At 39.0% G+C, this 19,334-nt stretch overlaps 1 protein-coding gene across 15 annotated transcripts in view; it reads right to left on the reverse strand.

The window, feature by feature from the left end:
* STRBP (spermatid perinuclear RNA binding protein) overlaps positions 1-19,334 on the reverse strand; it is a 62,920-nt gene that overhangs the window by 20,146 nt on the left and 23,440 nt on the right. For 8 of the 15 annotated variants that reach the window (XM_015879047.1, XM_015879038.1, XM_015879049.1 and 5 more), the window contains 11 exons: positions 15,881-16,046; positions 13,308-13,452; positions 8,069-8,163; positions 7,566-7,661; positions 6,674-6,785; positions 5,826-5,923; positions 5,271-5,382; positions 4,661-4,753; positions 3,691-3,890; positions 1,923-2,081; positions 390-524 (listed from right to left, as the gene is read on the reverse strand). In XM_015879047.1, the coding sequence (XP_015734533.1) occupies positions 390-524; positions 1,923-2,081; positions 3,691-3,890; positions 4,661-4,753; positions 5,271-5,382; positions 5,826-5,923; positions 6,674-6,785; positions 7,566-7,661; positions 8,069-8,163; positions 13,308-13,452; positions 15,881-16,046 (1,411 nt within the window). Of the gene's footprint in view, positions 1-389; positions 525-1,922; positions 2,082-3,690; positions 3,891-4,660; positions 4,754-5,270; positions 5,383-5,825; positions 5,924-6,673; positions 6,786-7,565; positions 7,662-8,068; positions 8,164-13,307; positions 13,453-15,880; positions 16,047-16,826; positions 16,900-18,964; positions 19,115-19,334 lie in introns of all 15 variants that reach the window. The other 7 variants (XM_015879051.1, XM_032448091.1, XM_015879041.1 and 4 more) reach the window with 3 other exon arrangements.

The following is a 19,334-nucleotide window of genomic DNA, read 5'->3' on the forward strand; positions in this document are numbered from 1 at the left end:
AATATAGCAGAAGTAGATGAAGACAAACAAATCCAATCTCTCCCACAGTCATTTCAAATAGTTCTGCAAAGATGACAACAGAAAATTCAAACTATGAGGTTACCAAGCATGTTTGCAATGCTTGCTAATCAGATATTGTTGTTTTCCAGGCTGTGGATCTTACTTTTCTCCTACTTATGTCAAGATATGATATGGTTTAGGGCTTTCCAAGTCCAGTTTTAATTGTCATTTTGTTCTCCTAAAGCATAAGACATTTCCTTCCGCAAGAGGAGCAGTAAGAGATACAAAATGCAAAGTCAAAAGAAATCTAAACCGTAGCTGCAAGCAGCTCCAAGAACTGAAGCACTGTCAGTAAAACCTCTTATTAACTATGATTCTGTTTTGCTTACCTCCATCACAAAGCGCTTGTCATGGCTTCCACCTGTCTCAGAGATAAGCTCGTACTTCAGACCTCTTCTCTTTTCATTGAGCTCCATCACTGGATTTTTGCCACTTGCTGTCAGTATAGGACCCTGAGTTCTTACCTACAGAAACATTCATGGCTTTAGTACCTTATGTATTCAAATGGCAGATGAATATCTACAGCATGATAGCATACAGTGTCAAGTGGTCAGCCATTTGGCAGCACTTTCACTTTATAAAGCCTTTGCAATAGCATGTTGTTACCAATACATGTCTCACTAGAATTTCCAGGTGCAGACCTATATTAAGGTAACACTGCCTTGATAACATGATGCATGAGAATAGCAGGTATAAAGTCTCATCTCTAGTGTGACAGCAAGCTAGTGGTTTCAGAGCCTAGTCTGCTATCTGCATATCACCAAGCATCACACCAGCTGCACTTGGAATTTAAACCTGCAAGGTATCCAAGAGTGAAGTCATGGTGTCAAGTTCCTTGAAATCAAATCCTGATACAGGGGACACTGGCCTTCACAACCTTGCACACTTCTCTGCTGCTTGATCTAATTACTTCCTGGTACTGCTGAGTGCTCTGACTGAAGAAGTTTCAGCACAGGTCACATGTTGAAATAAACATATCTGGAAGCAAGGAAGGCTGGGCTGAGATCTAAGTGCACCAGCACACGGGCCTGCATTATAGTGCACTCAGCTACAGGTATAAATGACCACTCAAAAGTAAAGAATGATGGATAGAGAAAGAAATTTCCAAAAGCAAGTTCTAACTCTGGATAAGGATCAAGAGTCCTAATGCTAGGAACTGTCCTTTGAAAGTAGATTAATATCCTAGAGGCCCATACCACCATGATTTCAGAGACGTTCAGTCAGGACTGCTAAAATTACAGGAATTTTTTCCTTTGAGGAATACTGTATTTTTCACTACTTCAGTGAGAACATAAGCTTTCTTCATTACAGCAACTGACTTCAAGTGCAAGTGACAAAATTAACACTGACTGTATTGAAACTGATTCATTTTCAGTGCAGCTTTTTCCAAGCCATCTGATATGCACAGAGATATTAGGTTTACGTTTCTTAACATCTCCTAATGACTTTTTAAAATATTTTATTTGTCATACAGATACATCATTAAGGTAATGTCTCCAGAACCATACCTTTTTGACAAGCCTATTATAGAAGAGAAAATGCCAGATTTTCATTACTAAGGCCCAAAAGCAGCGAACAAATATTCCTTGGACCATATGTGAGCACAGTAGGAAAGAATATCTATCAAAAAGAATTTATGATCAGAAGAGCACAATATGGCTGCTCTACCAGAAAAAGCAGCAGAAAGATCAAATTATCAGTCTGCAGCCTATGGCAGGGCAGGTCTAAGACTGGAAAGTCCTCAGTTTCTCAACCACTGCTGTAAATTAATACGTCATCCACTTCCAGGACTGGAAAGAAGGAAAAAAACCAAAAACCCACTATTCCTCTCCATCACTTTGACTTTTCTATGGACTACTCACCTCTAGGGTAGCAGAGGTGTCAGCTGTAGAATTTCCAGTATTATTGCTTGAGATTGAAGACACTGTTTCATTTTTACCTTCATTATCTGATTTTTCATCAGAACTTACACATTCAACATCTGCATCAAAACCAGTTGGATAACCCATTGCTTGTAAAACCTACAACAAAAATACAGATAAATTGACTATAAAATAGATAATAGTACAGAAACAAAAACAAACATAGAAGGCATGACAAGAAGAATGGCCACCAGACACTTAGTAAAGGCACACTGCTTTGAAAATGTATTTTCTCCTATGCTGAAGTAAAGAAAAGTAGAGTAGCAATATGGAAAATAGTTCCAGGTTTCCAGAAGTGGAATCAACAGAGACAAATTTTTGTCTCTTTGTGCTGCACATTTAGCTGCATTTTCAGGGCTTCTAGTTTTTAGGTCAGATCTAGAAATGGAAATGTTAAGAGTAAGCTCCCTTTTCAGTATGGGAAACCAGGGCCCAGATTTGCTTGGGGGGAGGAGGGAGAGGACAGTGAGGGTGGGGTGCTGGCAGTCAGGGAAAGCTAGTCTGCTGCACCATCCATTTGTCCTTGGCTTGAATCAGGGATGTTTTTAAGTGCAGCCCAGTATATTTGTGTGTAGATTGAGAATAGAGCTGGGTAGGTACCAGCAAAGATCTGTCTAACACAGAGAAGTTCAAGAGCAGAGAAATTACAGCCCTACAGAGCAAGTCTTATTTCCTCTTCCCCACTCCCCCTCTTTTGCTTCCCTGCAAACAACTGCAGGTATCGAGGTAAAATAAAGGTGTGAGGAAAAAAGTCAGGAAGGACACACACGCAGAGAGTTGTCTTTCCTGAGGAACAATGCATTCCCTCAGATACTTTTGGACACTTTGAACTTGAAAGCACAAAGGACAATGGGATTTTCAGTACTGAAATCAAAAGAAAGCACAAAGTTGCCAGATGAAGCTTCTGAAAAATGCAGTTCTTCCTAAAAACACATAGAATGAAGTACAGAATGAGAGATGTGCTTGTTTACATCATAACTGCAGTTCTCTTAAGAGGTTCTCCTGCAGGTAATTCACATGAAAGAAACTTCCCTTTCTTCCCAGAAACCCAATAGGCTCAGTCTGCTTTAACATCTCTGCTATCTCTTTGTCATGCAGTAAGGGTGCTCACATGGGGCATTCCAGTCTACTAATGTTTAAAATACAAGAGATCTGCCAATATACAGCGCCTACAAGAAGCAACAGTAAGTTAATCAGTGACTGTATTTTAGTCTCTTACTGAAAAACTGACTAGAGACCAATTGTTATGCATAGTATTCACCACTGTGCATGAAGGTATTCTAGTACTGAAGACAGGAAACAGCTCCTTATTTCAAGGAGTTTAACAGTTTGTGAATGGAGAGATTTGGAGAAGAAAGGGGTCAAAAAGAAGGAGCCCGCAACATGCCGCCTTCTAATCAACAGGAGGAAGAACAAAACTGACACAGACACCCCTCCCACTGCTGATGCAGAACTTAAATACTACAGTCAGTTCACAAGCTGACATGTAGAGCCATGAGAGATTTTCCTTCCACACTGTTCCCCTCCACTATTCTAAAACCAGTGACGCTTCTTCATCCATTGCCCAACCGCGTTCTGAGTACATATGTAGTAACTTAGCCTCACTCAGTTAGTACTGAGTTTCACTAGCATTACTAGTTCTGATAACCATACTTTGTGCTCTGTGTTCCACAATCTGAGGTTAGCAGATTACTTTAGGCTTCCTTACCTTCACTGCCACGTGGAGCTTGGCTGTTTTCTTAGAAGGTCCTGATGCTTCATATGTCGTACCATCAACATCTACAGACATTGTGAAGACTGGGGCATGGACTGGACCAGACTGGGACAGCAGTTTATACTGAAGCCCTGGCCTGATTTGGTTCAGCCTCATCAGAGCATTCATGAGGTCTATTGCTTTACTATCTAGTACTAAGCGGAGGGAAGAAGAAAGGAGGAACAAAACAGTTTGTATCAGTTAGCATTTAAGTGCATTCTATTGGTACAAAGGTACAAAACCACCTCCCAGTCTCTCAAAGATTAAGGGTAGTCACAGCTTTTTACAGATGTGCTATTTCACTTTTGGGTAACTACAATTCTCCATATATTAAAATTAATACAACTCTCTCGCAGCTATCTGTATTCTTCCTACCCTTTATAATAAAAGTTTTCTAAGTAGCCAAGAACCAAACATAGAACTGGCAGCAATGGTAGCACAATCAAAATATCCTCTAGAATTGACTGGATCACAGAAATGCTGAGAGATTTTTATTCTGTGCATAAATACAATGTCAGTGTTTTGTAGATGAAGCATTTTATGCTTTTCTCGAGGGAGGGTACTGAGAGACCAGTAGCTATTTCACAAAGGGAGTGCAACAAGGCAGATCTTCACAGTGCAGCATTACTGGGGAAAATCAGTAGAGAGAAGTCATCAATAAAATACTTTAATCGTTTAGGAAACTTGACTTTTTTCCATGGCCTGACAGGTTACTCCATTTAAAGTGCAAATCACTGAGTTAACAATACATATCAGGAGACATTCAGATGCTGTATAAAATTCTCAGTGCTGGACAACAGCAACAACATTTTTTGTTCCAAAGACTTTTTCACGTGCTATTCCACATCACCACAGTGAAGCTCTTAAACCAATTCCTATCGTACAGTCTGTCTTTGAAAACAGAATGGAGAAGTGTTGCACTTACTTTTCCTCAGATTACGCTTCATCTTTTTATTTGGATCTTTATCATCCCCAACACCATCTTCAAATGGTCTCTTGAGAGCAGATGAGCCTGTACCTAGGATATAAATTCCCTTGTAATATGAATGTACTACTAGAAAAATTCACAGTAGTCCCATACTGTTCTTTCCATGTTTATAACTGAAAAAACCCTCAACCTTCAGTCAAAGCTTTCTTATTTGTACAAATGAGCCAATAATAGCTTATTACTCATTGTACTAAGCCATGGAAGATGTCTGTTTGCAGTATTATCTGCCATGTAAGCAATGAAATTCTTATTACGGACATTCATTATATACTATGTTTATCTTTAGATCCCCAAATGACTTTGTGCTTAAGGAAAATCATCTGTACCCCAGCTGAACTGCTACTACTCTGTTGGTAGTTCTGGAGAAAAGAACTTCCACGCTCTCTCCCAACAACAAAGTAATTACGTAAAAGACATAAACAAAAATTTAACATAAAGAAAAGCTTTCATCTTACATTCACAGCATGTAACTCAGGAATTTTGTTCATTCTATATTAATTCCTAGTTTACTACCAAATTAGTAATTTTTGGAGCAAACAATACCTACCTTCTTTGTCAGCTACTGACCAGGAATATTTCTGAAATGACTTATTTGATGGGAGGGGATCCATCTCCAAAACCTTATAAATCTGACCAAAGGCAGATAATCTGAGGGCATGCTATAAAGTGACAGTAGAAATAAAAGTTACATCACAGCACTGTTTCTTCCACAGTTGTCTACATTTCTAACTAGGTTTGTAAACATAGTCATTTCCTTTATGTGGAATGACAGCTATAGAAAAGTGCTTATTTATAAAAATCTAAAACTTCTTCCATAATACAAAGTGCTGGCCACACTGACAGGAGCCACTCTAGGACTCTGGGCTGTGAGCACTTGAGATAGGATGCAGATGGTACGCACACACTGGACTGCTAAAGGATGCATTTCATCTCTATTAAACTCTTGCACTCATAATATATCATTTCATCTTTCCATTGTAGGGCAATAGAAGAACCATCAAGACTGCTTTTAAAATATGCCACCCTGTCAGAGAATAAATTGAATTAATTAGTTGAAATCTTCGGTATTACAGCATCCAGCTCTTTAGTATGAGTTCTGTACCTGAGCACTGTGCGTAATGGCTTCTTTTTGCTGAACAGTCATATCAGACAAAGCATCTGTTGGCTCCCGTTCACAGGGATCATGCAGACCAGGGCCTCCTGGGAAGAAAGAAGATAAAAATAGATTATTGAGACTAAACATGAAACAATATGAAAACGGGGGCTATAGGATTTTGCATGTGCTGGTCTCTGTCTTCAGCAGAGTGGGAAATGCTTCTTTTCCATTAAGAGATTCAAATACCTTAGAAAGCAAGCTAACCCTTGAAGCAGGAGGCCACAGTACTAATCTCTGTAAACAATGCATACATACAACTGTGTGAGCTAAAAGTAAGAGGTTTAATAACAGTAATTATTTGGGTAGACACGCTGATTTCAGTTTAACAACAGAAAGCAGCTAGTGATTAGGTTAGTATTTATATGTAACCCCATAATGAAAATAGAAGTTTATTTATAAGCAAACCTAGCATTTCCCTAGAAGTGTTCATGGCCAGGTTGGATGTGGGCCTGGGCAACCTGATCTAGTGCCTGATTTAGTGTTTGGCAACCCTGCCCATGACAGAGGTTTGAAACCTGATTATCTTTGAGGTCCCTCCCAACTCAAGTCACTCTGATATTCCCCATGAACTCCTAACTGCATTGGAAGTACTTCATTCAAGCAGTTATGACTGTGCAACCTTCCTTTTGTCTTTTAATTTTAAACAAGAAGTCATTCATTTAGCTCCACAGCAGGCAGGGAGCACAAGGTAGGTGTTTTTCATCTAATCATACAGCAAACAGCAGCGTGCTGTTAGAAGGATGAGCACTGCCTGATAGGTCTTTTGTATTCCTGAAGTTAATCCAGCCCCTTACCAGGAAGCAGAATTCCAGATGCCAAGCACTCCATCACTCGTCGTAATGCTTCCCCAGCGCCCAAAGGTCTATTACAAGTACCTATAGATTTTTCACATATAAGCTCGAGTGGCTAGAAGACATTAAATTATGATTAGTATGGACACAAGGGTAACTGTAACTGTAGTTAAAACCCAAGATGTAGAGGGGAAGAACATTCACATCAGCTTACTCCAGTTTTAATGCACTACAGTCCTAACTGCAGACACTGCCATTCCAGCACATGTATTTGTTCCCTGCACTGTATTAGTTACCTTCTGAGGAAACAAATGCTCTCCATTAGTGGCACAGTAAAGTCTAAAAGGATGAGCCTTTTACAGCCAAATCATGAATATTCTCCTCCCATCTAAGGGATATCCAAGGCAGCTGGACTTGATGACCTCTATAGGTCCCTTCCAACCTATACAATTTGATTCTGTGATATCAATTCTACATGAGAGAAAACACAGCCTTCTGTGACCTCTGAAGTGTTCCTTTCTGGACATGCAGAGTATTTGGCCCTCTCCAAACCTGCTAACATAGAATAATGTGCTCTGATATGACCACCATTGCTGCTGTAGCAGGAGACTCTGAGTAGCTGGAGGTAATATGGGGAATTCTACTTTAAATCTGTAATGGCGTGCAAGTCCCCACAGTGTCATTCCTCCTTCCGTGGTATTGGCACACCTAATAGACCAAACATTCGTGTTTTGTCCTTCCTGCAGGCAGCAGTTAATGGAAAGTTCAGAGAGCTGGGAGAGAAGCTAAAGGGAGACACGTCATACAGTGCACCATTTCCCCCAGTTCAGACACCACTACAATCCTTAGAAAAGTCTGATCTGAGCAGGTTGCCTTCAGCTCTTTTTGTACTTACCCATCCTTTCAGTGGTGCCCATGTGGGGACTCTGTTGCACAAATCCCGCAGAATACGAAGCACAATTACACATGATTTTAGTCCATTTGCCCTGGCCTAAAACAAACAGAATGGTTCCAATATACCTGCAAAAAACCTTGCCTTCACTTTTGCTTTTCTTTTTAAATGCACTCCCAGGATAGGTTTTTTTTGATAACTACTTATTACTTAATCAGTCTCATGCAAAATAGGAACAGTTACAGAAAATAAAATATTTCAATTTATAGAGAGACAAAGAAAAGGAAACAAAACGTCAAGATTGCTTTCGTAGTCTCACAACAACTCTAGACCAGTTGGCTGTGTACCTGTCATGCCTGCCCTTATACAGTACAACACTGAATTCGGAATTGTAGACCTTTGCTCTACTAGGGACTAATCAGAAATTAAAGAGGCATTTAAATTAAATAGCTCAAATTAAACCTCGTAAGGCTACAGTAACAACAAGGTAAGAACAAATAGCCAACCTGAAACCATTTGGCGTGCCGCAGAGACGCCAAGGCCTCCAGGCATTTCTGCCTGTCCAATAAGTCCGGAGGATCTTTCATCGCAACACTGTCTACTGGTAAAAATGGGATAAAAAGAGACAGATACAATTTGACCAAGGGGTTTCTGTCACAATACAAAAAGAGCGGCAGCATCTCAAAGAGGTAATAAGACTCCCAGAATTTAAGTGCACTGTTATTTAATTTAAACAAGCCATTAAATGTAGTAAATGTGCACATGTGCAACAGAAGCAAAGGCATTCGCTCCTTATAGAATAATAGTAATAATAAAGATGGCCACTGCTATAGACAATCTGGGATCTTATTAAAAATGCAGAACACATTGCAGGGCAGAAAAAAGCTATATAGCACTTTTTTTGGTTGTTCTTTCCCTTCTTTGTGACTTTAGGTGCACAAAAATGGCACAGAATTTCAGACAAGCTTCTTTTGACAAGGGGAAGATTTTTGTGAGAGGGGTAGAATTTAAAAAAAAACAAACAGTCAGTACAAAGTACTCTGACGTTATTCCCATGCTCGTGTTGATAATTTCAAAAATATCTGATTTATTTGTTTTTTATTGAACAGCATTAGTAGTATTGAACGATAATTCACTGAAAGAAATACATAAGAAATGAGACACTTCTACAGTTGATCTTTCATATTACCAAAACGTATGAAAGAAATATGCTTGGTAAGTTACAGATTATTAACATATTGAGAAGTTGACCCCACTTGTAAAAATCTTCACTCTCAACAGCAACCAAAAACAGACAGATGAAATTCAAAGAAGGATTATAGAGACAAGACGTTTTCTGTTGAGCTTTACACCTTTCTCACATCTCTTTCTTTTTTTAATCCAGCGTGCACTTAGCAGGCACATCTTACTCTATAACAAGGAATGCTGTAACAGTCCTTTCCTCCCTGATTTTTATCTATATACAATTAGCATCCAGACTTTCTGGAAACTGTACAAATGACAGACTGTACATATCTGAGAGGATTTAGGTTCCAACATGAATTTCCTCTGACATGAGAACATCACAGTGGAAACAAAATAAATTCATGGCTCAACTGTACCCTTTAATGTGTTGTTTTCCCATGAATACACAACTATTCTTCAAAGTAAATATTTTGGAAAAGCTAAAACAACCTTTCCATTGTTCCTAATGGACAACTCTGCAGGTTGCAAGGGAGATTGTGAATGTCTGGATGAAATTCAACATCCAGTCCAAAATCTATGCTGGATTCAGTACCCAGAAAGTCTTTTAAAATATCAGGATGTTAGGAGAAAAAGTACAGTCCGTTTGTATGTTACTAATCATTTATAAGTACTTTACCACAGGCTACTTTTGGTGGTATTGTTTCCAACTGTAACTGCACCTTTAACGTTAATGTGCTCCACCTCCTGTGCAACCAGTGAGAAGGGTACTCTGGTAAAAGCACATGATGTTACAATGGATAAAAGAGCCCAAAGCCAAAAAAAAAAGAAAGTGTAAAGCTGAACAGAACCAGGTATCTTGTCTGATAGTTCATAGTTGCATTTTGCATGTGCTTGTTCTGCTGGCAGCAGAAGACTTAAGTGCTATAAGCTTATTTTCTGACCCCGATGAACTTCACAGCAGATATTTGCATTGTTTCTTATTGCCCTCAACACCACCATTACAATATTGAGATTAATCACTCCTCTTGCGTGTTCTCCAAATAAAAGCTGCAGTCTCAAGGTACTTGATTGCTGTGAGAACAAAAGGTCACTTAGGCACACAACGCTTGCTTCTAAATTTTGCAGTTTCATTTATTTTCAGGAGTAGTTTTATGGCACAGTTACTAAATATACATCTGTATAGTTGCATAAAAAGAGCCTTTATTTTGGACAATAAAAACATCTGCTTAAAGCTCACGTATTTTATAAAACAGCTACTGTCAATGAATGATCAGAATCTTATTTTTAAACGTTAGAAATAGCAAAGATGACTGACTGCAAACTCATTGGTTTTTGTCAAGATACAGTTCATTGCCAAGCCAGTCTATTGCACAAGACTGCTATAGCACATGCATCTAGTGACAAAGTAAGTTTGTTTGCCTTAAAACCATAAGGCCATAGACAGAAGATGTCATCAGTCATTCCAGTGAATGAAAAGGCTTTTCCATTCTCTTAAGATTTGTTCTCAGCAAACTGAAATCTCAGTTCTCCAGTAGGAGTAAGACTATTTCAGAAGGTCTATATCAGAAATAAGTTGGAGAATTTTGCTAATTCCAGTTTCAGTACTGCTGTTCTGAGCACTATGTGCAGATGCTGCAGTCAGCCAGCTTCTGGTGCAAGATTCTATTAAACAGGAGGATGAAGAGAACAGGCAGTGAAGAGGGTGAGCAGCTTGTAGCAGACTGCCTTTCAACATCCTCAGTAGAATGGCATGTTTCTTCATGCTCTGCCAGTCAGGAAAGTGAGACCCAATCAAAATTTTTCAAGTGTGGTTGCAAAGCTTTTTTTTTTTTTTTTTTCCTTGTGGTTTTAACAAAAGCAGTGATACAAGGAGTACAAACAAGTAGATAAAAGTAAAGCCCTGACATCAGCTCACACTCTGCAGCATAGAACCAGTCTTCAGTAAATCTCTCTCCACTTGCAGTATTTACACTCTCCTGTGCGGCTGCCAACTTCATTCACTTAAGTCAGCCACACAAGGAGGGCTGCATTCTCCACAGAGGCAAGGTTCCTCTGTCCTGGAGCATCGCTGTCTGCCAGCAAAGGCAGGTTGCTTGTGCAGTAGGTGCTCAGTTATGGAGCAGGGCTGATTCCAGCACCACTTTGGTAACTGAACTTGTTTATTATTACATAAACTTATGTGACTATTGCTCAGTAGCAATCACTGATTTGCAAGGTACGGCATTCTGGTCTGCAGAGCTCAACTTATATTTGATGTTATGGCTAAAAATTAGTTTCAGTTTAATCTGAAGCAAAATGCAAGCATTTAGATGCTTATCTTCTTAACAGGAGAAAGCAGAGCTTTATGGATAGCCATTGGAGAAACACTGAAATGCACGCGCGCACACATACACACAGTAGTCCACTATTTATTTTTGCTAACAAGCAGCAAAAGCAAATAGGGCAAACACCACAGCTTAAACATGAACACTTTTCCAAAGAGGTGGGGACTGAAGGGAAATCCAGAAATGTTTTTGATACATTCTGACATCAGGGCATGAAGGTACACACAGCATTCCTACAGAACAGATGGGAGCACTGAGAAGGAGGCCCATTGCCCTAACCTCACTGATTTGGTTAGAGGAGGATTAGTGGCTCACCACCGAACAGTGAAACCTTGGTCAGTTTCTTGTGGTCTCTGCACCCTGGGGGAGGCTCACAGACACCTGAATGCAAGCAGCCTGTCTTACACTAGAGATGAAAGGCAAACTGACAAGCACTGAATTCCTCCATTCCAAAGAAGGTATAGAACAAGCTTGGAACAGTTTCCAAAATTGCACAAGGTTGTAATTAATTTTGGTTGGCACCTTTTCCAGGAGTACTGAAAAAAAACCAGCACTGTTTTCTTTGGAGATCAAGGTATTTTTAGCTGAAAATTTCTCTGAATATTTTCCCTCGGTAAAAGGGACTCAGAGAATTGCAAATATTGTGAAAAAATGAGCTTATCTATTTACCACTTTTATTTACATATCAATATCTGCATAGCTTTTATAAAGGGACACAATACATGTGTTTCATTTGGAATGAATTGGTGTCAAAGAACCTGTGCTTTGAAACCAGATCCATTTACCCTAGCTATTCCTACCAGCTTTACAGAATAACACTGCTCCAGAGGCAGCAACACAGAGAAATATCTGAATACAATGAAAACAAAATAGAGTATTTAAGATATAGGAAAGTATTAAAATTCAAATCCTCATTCATTTTGAGATCAATTCAGGAGTTTTAAGAGTTCACTGCCACAGTGGCATCCCTTTTTTTGTATGTGTACATCTCCTCATAGACATCCATCAGCTGCAGACACAACCTGACCAATGCCTTGTGGAAAGTTGAAGAACAACTGAAGTAATATACAGGGCTTTTTTTAGTGGTCTTGCAAAAGAGCACAGTTACTAATTTGAGAATAAATAGACACTGCAATTAGGAAATCTTTGCCATTCATCTGTTTTGTAAGATTTTTCTGTATCCAGCTGCTGCCAGAGTGCTCGGTTTTCTTTCAAAATGAGCCTTCCTGCCCTCACCTCAAATAAAAATGAAGAGAAACTGACCAACGTTTCATATTGTATCGGTAATTCATGTGGGAGACGGGAGGAAGCAAAGGACTTGTGGCAAGTCTAGAATGGGAAGAGAGCGACAGGGAGTTCCCTAGCCCACATGGGCCCAGCTGCCTCAGTTGTCATGACAGAGAATGGCCAGTTGGTCAAAGGTCTGACATCATCCAGTGGCAAAGTCTCTAGGGATAGGCTTGGGAAGTGAAGCAGAAATTACTGACACGATTTAAAAAGTAAAATATGGCTACATTTGCTCTTCTCTATTTCTCTTTGTTTCCAGCCTCACTGATGCTACCAGTCAGCAGTTCTTCAAAAGGGGGCTTATGACTAGATCGGAGGTCAGGCAGTTAGGGAGAAGGAATAGAAAGAAACTAAGTTACAGTTTTCTAAATCTATTTTGCACCAAGGATACGAGGTACAACGTTTAATTCAGAAGCAGAAGTACTCCGTTATAGCACCCTAACTCCAACTGAATCCAAGTTAGGAAACTCTTAAAGCCAGAAACATACACATGTATCAAGAACAAAAATTGAGGGTCAGGGGGATATACTTGCAAGCTTTGCAGGAAAGTTGTTATATATTATAAGAAGAGAAACGGTTTTATGAGTTTGTCAAGATACTACGAACCAATCCCACTTGACTGACTGAATTTAAAAAGACTGTGCAGCGCTGGGGTGCTCAAGAATCAACCAGCAAGTCTGAAAGAAAGGAGAACTAAGATACTCTGTGTCAAAGTTAACGCTACCAATATTGCTTGCAAATGAAAGCTAATGCATAGTTACATTATGATTAAGTGACTGTTGTCTTAAAGCACAAATAACGTAACCATCTGTGGCAATAGCCAGTCTAGTTAGTAGAAAATACGCAATCAAAAACCTACTTGGTAATTAACCCTGTGCTGCACAGTCGGGGCATTTAGATAGGATTTAGATATAACAGTCTTAAAAAAAAGTTAAAACGCTCTGTGTACCTCCTTCCTTCTTCTCTGCTTCATCTCGAATGAGAGGGGACGTAAGTATCACCTTCAAGGTTAGCTTGGGCTCCTTTGTGTTACGAATAATAATAGCTGCCTCATTTACATGCTCCTCCACGAGATACTTCTCTTCTGTAAGTTTCTGAAAGTCACCAAGAAAGATTTCAAGAATCTCCTAATCAACTGGAAAACTGGTTTCTGTACCTGCAATACACCTCTTGAACTAACGAGAAGGCTACAAAAGATTGCAGTAACAAGTATGGCCCTGCCTCCCTCATTAAAAACAAGCTGAAAAACCCCAGTAACATGCCTGAAAAAAATAATCTGCAGCAAATTTAATTACAGTGCTAAGTAGCTCCACTATCAAAGGACACTATTATCACATTTTTCTTTATTTTAATTGAAAGACAGAAGATGGCTTTTGTAGCTGCTAGTATAAGAAATACTGACAGCTACTATTAGTCTTAGAAAATGCCTGTCCATTAACGCAGCCTCTAACTGTAAATGCTCTCATGTGCAGTGAGACCAACGCAGCCATAACTGTCAGCACACGTGGACAACAGCCTCCAGGACAGGAGTGGCTTATGAAGGCCATCCCTTACCAGCTCTGAGCCACTCTTCAAATCCCAACAGATAGTTTGGAGGTGGTGAAATCTCTGCTGATTCTTATCCACACGCAATTCTGATGGCCTGTTTTGCAACAAAACTGCCTCTTGCTATTTGCCTCTTCCAAATATGCAAATTCGACTTTAAACTACCATTGGTAGCCATGGCAGGTACTGAATCCCTGCCCCTTTATAAATAACCACTGACATCTTTTAGAAATTCACAGTTGCGTTCCATTTGCATTTTTCCAAACACAAACATTAATCTTTCTTCAGAGGTTTAAGGTGCTCACTCTTTTCTGATTTTCTCTCTTGCTCCCTTTTCCACACAGCACTTGAAACCAAATGTGAGATTCTACTGTTCCCACTGCACTCATTAATAGCAACCCCAGAAGAGATTCCTGAGAATGCCTGGAAAACCTGACCTTCCTCTCCTGGCAGCACGTCAGTAAGTCAAGAGTGTTTCTTTTAAATTGATCTATTTTAGGACTTTTTTTTCTTGCTTAATTACTACCTACAAAAGAATTTAATGTAAGTTGCCTAATAATTTGTCCCTGTAACTACCATCGAAATTAACTGATCTGTATCTTTCACCCTTAAGACCTGCACAGAAAACTACAAATTAATTCTTAAGCTAACTCCTTGTATTTGTATGCTTTGGCATGATCATAGGGTTAGAACATCAGTAGTTGGAACATATCTAACTACTTTTCCTGTTGTGACTTGCACTCCAGCTCCAGCAATGCTGAGATGAAATCACTTAAGCATCTGCTCACGGTTATCCTACAAGACAAAGTAAAGCAGAAGCTAATGTCTCTGTACATCAAGTGCAGGTTTTGCCCACTAACAAACCTACAGTTTCCTTGTCTGTCTTCCTCTGGCATGTCTGAAAAGCCTCTTCATTGTCATGATAGTTGTAAGCTGGTTTCACAATTCAGATCCCTCTTACCTCAGCTTCAAAAGAAAACCAACAACAAAAACAAACCAAAATAGCCAAGCATACACTAATTTTTCTCATCTCTTTCAACCTTTCTCAATTCACATCTTACTACAAGTATTGAAGTTTACTATTTGGTACGTTCCTAATATTTTCAGCTATGGACAGGGCCACATCTGCAAACACAGTATTTACAATCTCATTAAAATAAACCCTTTATGTGAACAAAGGATCAGTGAGAACCAACAGCTGTCAAGAGTGGCAGAACGCATGTAGTCTATGTGGAAATAAACACAAGGCAGAAAAACAGATCAGGAGAGAAATGAATCCAGTTTGGACCTGGTTTGGAGAGTGGCACTTGCAGTAGAATATTCTGGGGCACAGTTTCTCAGTAACAGAGCATGGTGCAATCTGGATTGGACTTAAAGGTATTAATCCTAGCTGCTTTAAAGAGACCGGCATTAACTCTTACGTGCCAGATGCCAACATTAGAATGAAATAGCCATAAATAAAAACAACTAGAAGCTCATGAGTAAAATAAACTGAGTGACCATCTAAATTGACATTTTTCTCACTTCAGACATAAGAGGCAGTTATTCTGGGAAAGCCTAAGGAAAGCAAAGCTGCTACAGTATAGAACTTAAAAAGTTCAGCTGGGAAGCAGAGAACAAGGACCACATGCTGGAGCAGGGAGTTATTTCTGGGACTACCAATTAGCTCACATTAGTGATTGGAGCAGAGAACAGAAATCAGCAGTATTAGTTCCTAAATAAAGATTAGCTATCAGCATAGGAAAACTGACATCACAAAAAGGAATTAAGACAGCACCATGAGCAAGACGTTAAATTTTGTGAATAGCTACCTCATAATAACACATTAGAGATGATACACACATTACATGTTGGCCTAGATTCAAAGTATGCTCTTTAATCTATAACGCATTTATCTTGTCTTCTCTTGGGTCTTTACCCAAACACACCTTACAGTGCCGTCAGCCATTACTACAGGACTATCCTGAATTAACTCACCTGAATTTGAATGGGGAGATTGTCTTTGACTATACATAATAAGGTCTTTGTGGGTTTTTCTTTGCACATGAGAACCAGCTCCAAATCCATATCATCTTTTATCAGCAAACCCTTTGCAACCAAGCCAATTCTCATAACACCACACAAGGTCCGACCACTTTGATCCCTAGAAATGAAATAATTCTGAGTAATTAAAATGGTATTTTTACATATTCAAAATACTTGTATTATGCTATAACAGTGAGGAGACAAATGGATGGGACTGATTACAGTGCTAAAGTGGCACATTACTTATTAGAAAATTAAGCATAGAATGCTTTTATAAAAGTGGCTCCTATGAAAAAAATAAAGCATTGATTTGCAGTTCACATGAATGCAGAAGATGCCTAGCTCAAGTCACAAAGCACAAAAAAAGCAAAATTAACAATCTGCAAATCTACCAAAAGAATACAATAGTTATGATCTAGGTGAGCTCTGACAGAGTTCCTGTTAGCAGAAGTGATCTGAGCGGTCTTTCAGCAATGCTCCAAGTTTAAACATGGCCATAGCCCTTCATGATGCATTTAATTCAGAGATTCAAACCTTTACCTTAAAAATTGTAAAACATTTTATTATGATAATTATTTTGAACTTTAGCACCTCCTGCAAACTGATTTTTCAGGAAAAATTTTAATTCCAGAAAGCCTTCCAGGCTTAATTCCTTCAACAGGTCTCACCAGTGGAACCTACAGAAATAGAGGTTTTTGAGTACTAGGTACTACATACCAGTTCCCAGCTAATGTTTAGGGGAACATTTAAGGACCACAGCAAACAACTTGCAAAGCGATGTAAGAACATTTTAGTTCTGAGTATTGAGAAGAAAACTGCAACAAAAACCAGTTTAGTAGGCTAACGAAAAACCATAAAACTTGCATAATAAACAGCAAGGAAAATGCAAGAAATGCACCTTTGACAGTTCAAAACCAGCTACTGCCACGACTCATCTCACATACTGTGGCACCAACTAGCGGCACATCCCCCTTACAAAAACAACAGAAAGCACATAATCAGTAAAAGTAGGAAATCATCTCAGCCAGTAAGGCAGCATCCCAGTTCCTGTCATTCTTACCATCCAAAAGGTTAGACTGGATTAAAAAAACAAGGCATATCACATTGTAATCCAAGATCATCAAATGGATCTTAAGAGATCTGAAGCTTCACTCAATAAATAATGTCATCTAATCATTTCACAGACTTTGCCCAAGTATTTTAAGTGGAAATGCTGCAAAAGGTGTTTGCACAAACAGAAGACAGGGAAGTCAGTCTCATGGCAATCCCACTATCCCCGGAACAGCCAGAACAAACAAGCTTTGGTTTTTTTTTTTTGCAACCAATGTTACAAAAGCAAACAGTATCTGAACTTCTAGCCTGGAGCTATGCTACTTGACTAGCATCTGCATGCAGATACATGAGAAAATGCAGAATTCCTTTAAATGTGGTTTGTAGCTAGCAATGAAGATAATTTACATTGTAGGGAAATGTACCTTAGCCCCTCCCCTTTTAGCTTGTAAGTGATTAGTAAAACAATCTGCCCCCAAACAAATGCATAAATAAATTGTTCTCTGTGTATAAATAATGCATGGATGTGTACAATAGCTGTACTCCAGATTTGTAATAGAGCAGAAGCACAAAATATACACTGTGCAAAGGTATGAATAGCAAGGCTATCCAGTTGTCTTAAAAGTGCTTAACGCAGGCCTGGAACTTTACTGTTTTAAATTCATTATTAAAGAATCCATTCCATAGCCTATGTTATCCAGATGAGAAGACATGCGGAAATACAGCCAGTAATTCTAAAAGTAACCAACAAAACGCGTAGTGCACTGCATGGCAAGAAAGACTTCTGTGGGAATCTGAATTTAAATGCCTTCTTCAATAAGATGACAAAACTTAATTGTCCACCTGTAGAAGAGCAGCCTTTCAATACCCTGCAATTATTCCACCGTGGTAATACAACTGGCTGTCTAAAATAATTTTTTAACATTAGTTTATGTAACAATATTCATGAATTTATGTGATTTGCTATTTCTATTTGAATACATTTCACACCTAGAAAGTGATACATCACAGCTCAGCCTAGAACAAAAATGCCAGTGTTCATGTGCCTGTTAAATATTTATTAGGGAAAACATAAAGCCACAGGAATCAAAATGAGTACGTTTACTTTTCAAAGCTATTATATTATGGTCTTCATACGGCTGAGCACTTCCTTTGTAGACACTATATCCTAAGAAGGTCGTACCCCATTTAAACTTCACACAGAACAAGCAGTTCTTTTGATAGCTCCCAAGCCCACAACTTTGAATTAGACACAGTGAAAGGCAAGTATAAATACTAAAAGCAAACAAAACAAAATAAAACAAAGGCTGAAAAATGCTATTCATGCTTGAGGAATTTTCTGTAGAATCCACAATGCTGTTTGGAAATAGCAAGATACCAAGTCATGAATGCTTGCTGCCCCTCCCACCCATGAAGGATTTTTCCCAGTTAATACAGTAGCACATTTTGTATTTCTAAATTGGAGCACATTCAGCAGAGCTTCATACTGCACTTCCTGAACGTTACTCTAAAATTTTTTGAGACCTGGAAAAAGCTAAGAATCACATTACAACAGGAAGCAGCATTTCATTTTCACAATTTCAAACGTACCCCATTATGAATTTAGGAATAACCAATAAATATAATGGTTGTCAGTGTCTCCTTTACATTAAGCAAGCATACTGTACTTTCAGTTCACAAACGGAATAACTCTGATATAACTCTGAATCAGGAAGACTGCATCTTCTTCCATTATCTGCACAGAATTGCATCTCACTCCAGAAGTACACAGTGTAGTCCATCAGTACTTTTACTGCTGCTGGAGTAGTTTGTATTACACCCTGCCCACGTATGTAAACAACTTTAAATAAGTATTATTTACCAGAACACCAAAAAAAAGGCCTCACAATAGAACTTTCACTAGCATAAAAGGTGTGAGAAAACATAAGGAATATATATATATGGATAAAGAATACACCACTTATCAGTTTTAAGAACAGAACTTACTGGGCAAAGCCCATGTAGCTGCAGGCTTGCTTAATATTCCACACACCATAGGAAAGGAAATTGGAAGTCCTTTGACTACATCTCTAGAGCAGGTTACGTTACGGATGTAACCAGATTAGAGTCCCAAGAAGTTCAATGGAGAAGCATTATCTAACAGGAAGAGCAGAGAACTGGAAATCAGGTTTTTCAGGTCATGACAAATTTGCTGTTCGTTTCCCAGTGCTTCACTTCCTCATCTGCAAACTGGAGAGAACACTTACCAGAACTGGAGAGCATGTGAAACAGGAAGCCCAAGTTCTGGTTCTAAGTGCCCAAGTTAAAAAGTTATACACCAAGAAACCTAAAATAAGGAGCCAGTTGTTTCAGTTTC

This window comes from Coturnix japonica, chromosome 17 (genome assembly GCF_001577835.2).
Source record: "Coturnix japonica isolate 7356 chromosome 17, Coturnix japonica 2.1, whole genome shotgun sequence".
In the NCBI taxonomy this organism is placed as follows: domain Eukaryota; kingdom Metazoa; phylum Chordata; class Aves; order Galliformes; family Phasianidae; genus Coturnix; species Coturnix japonica.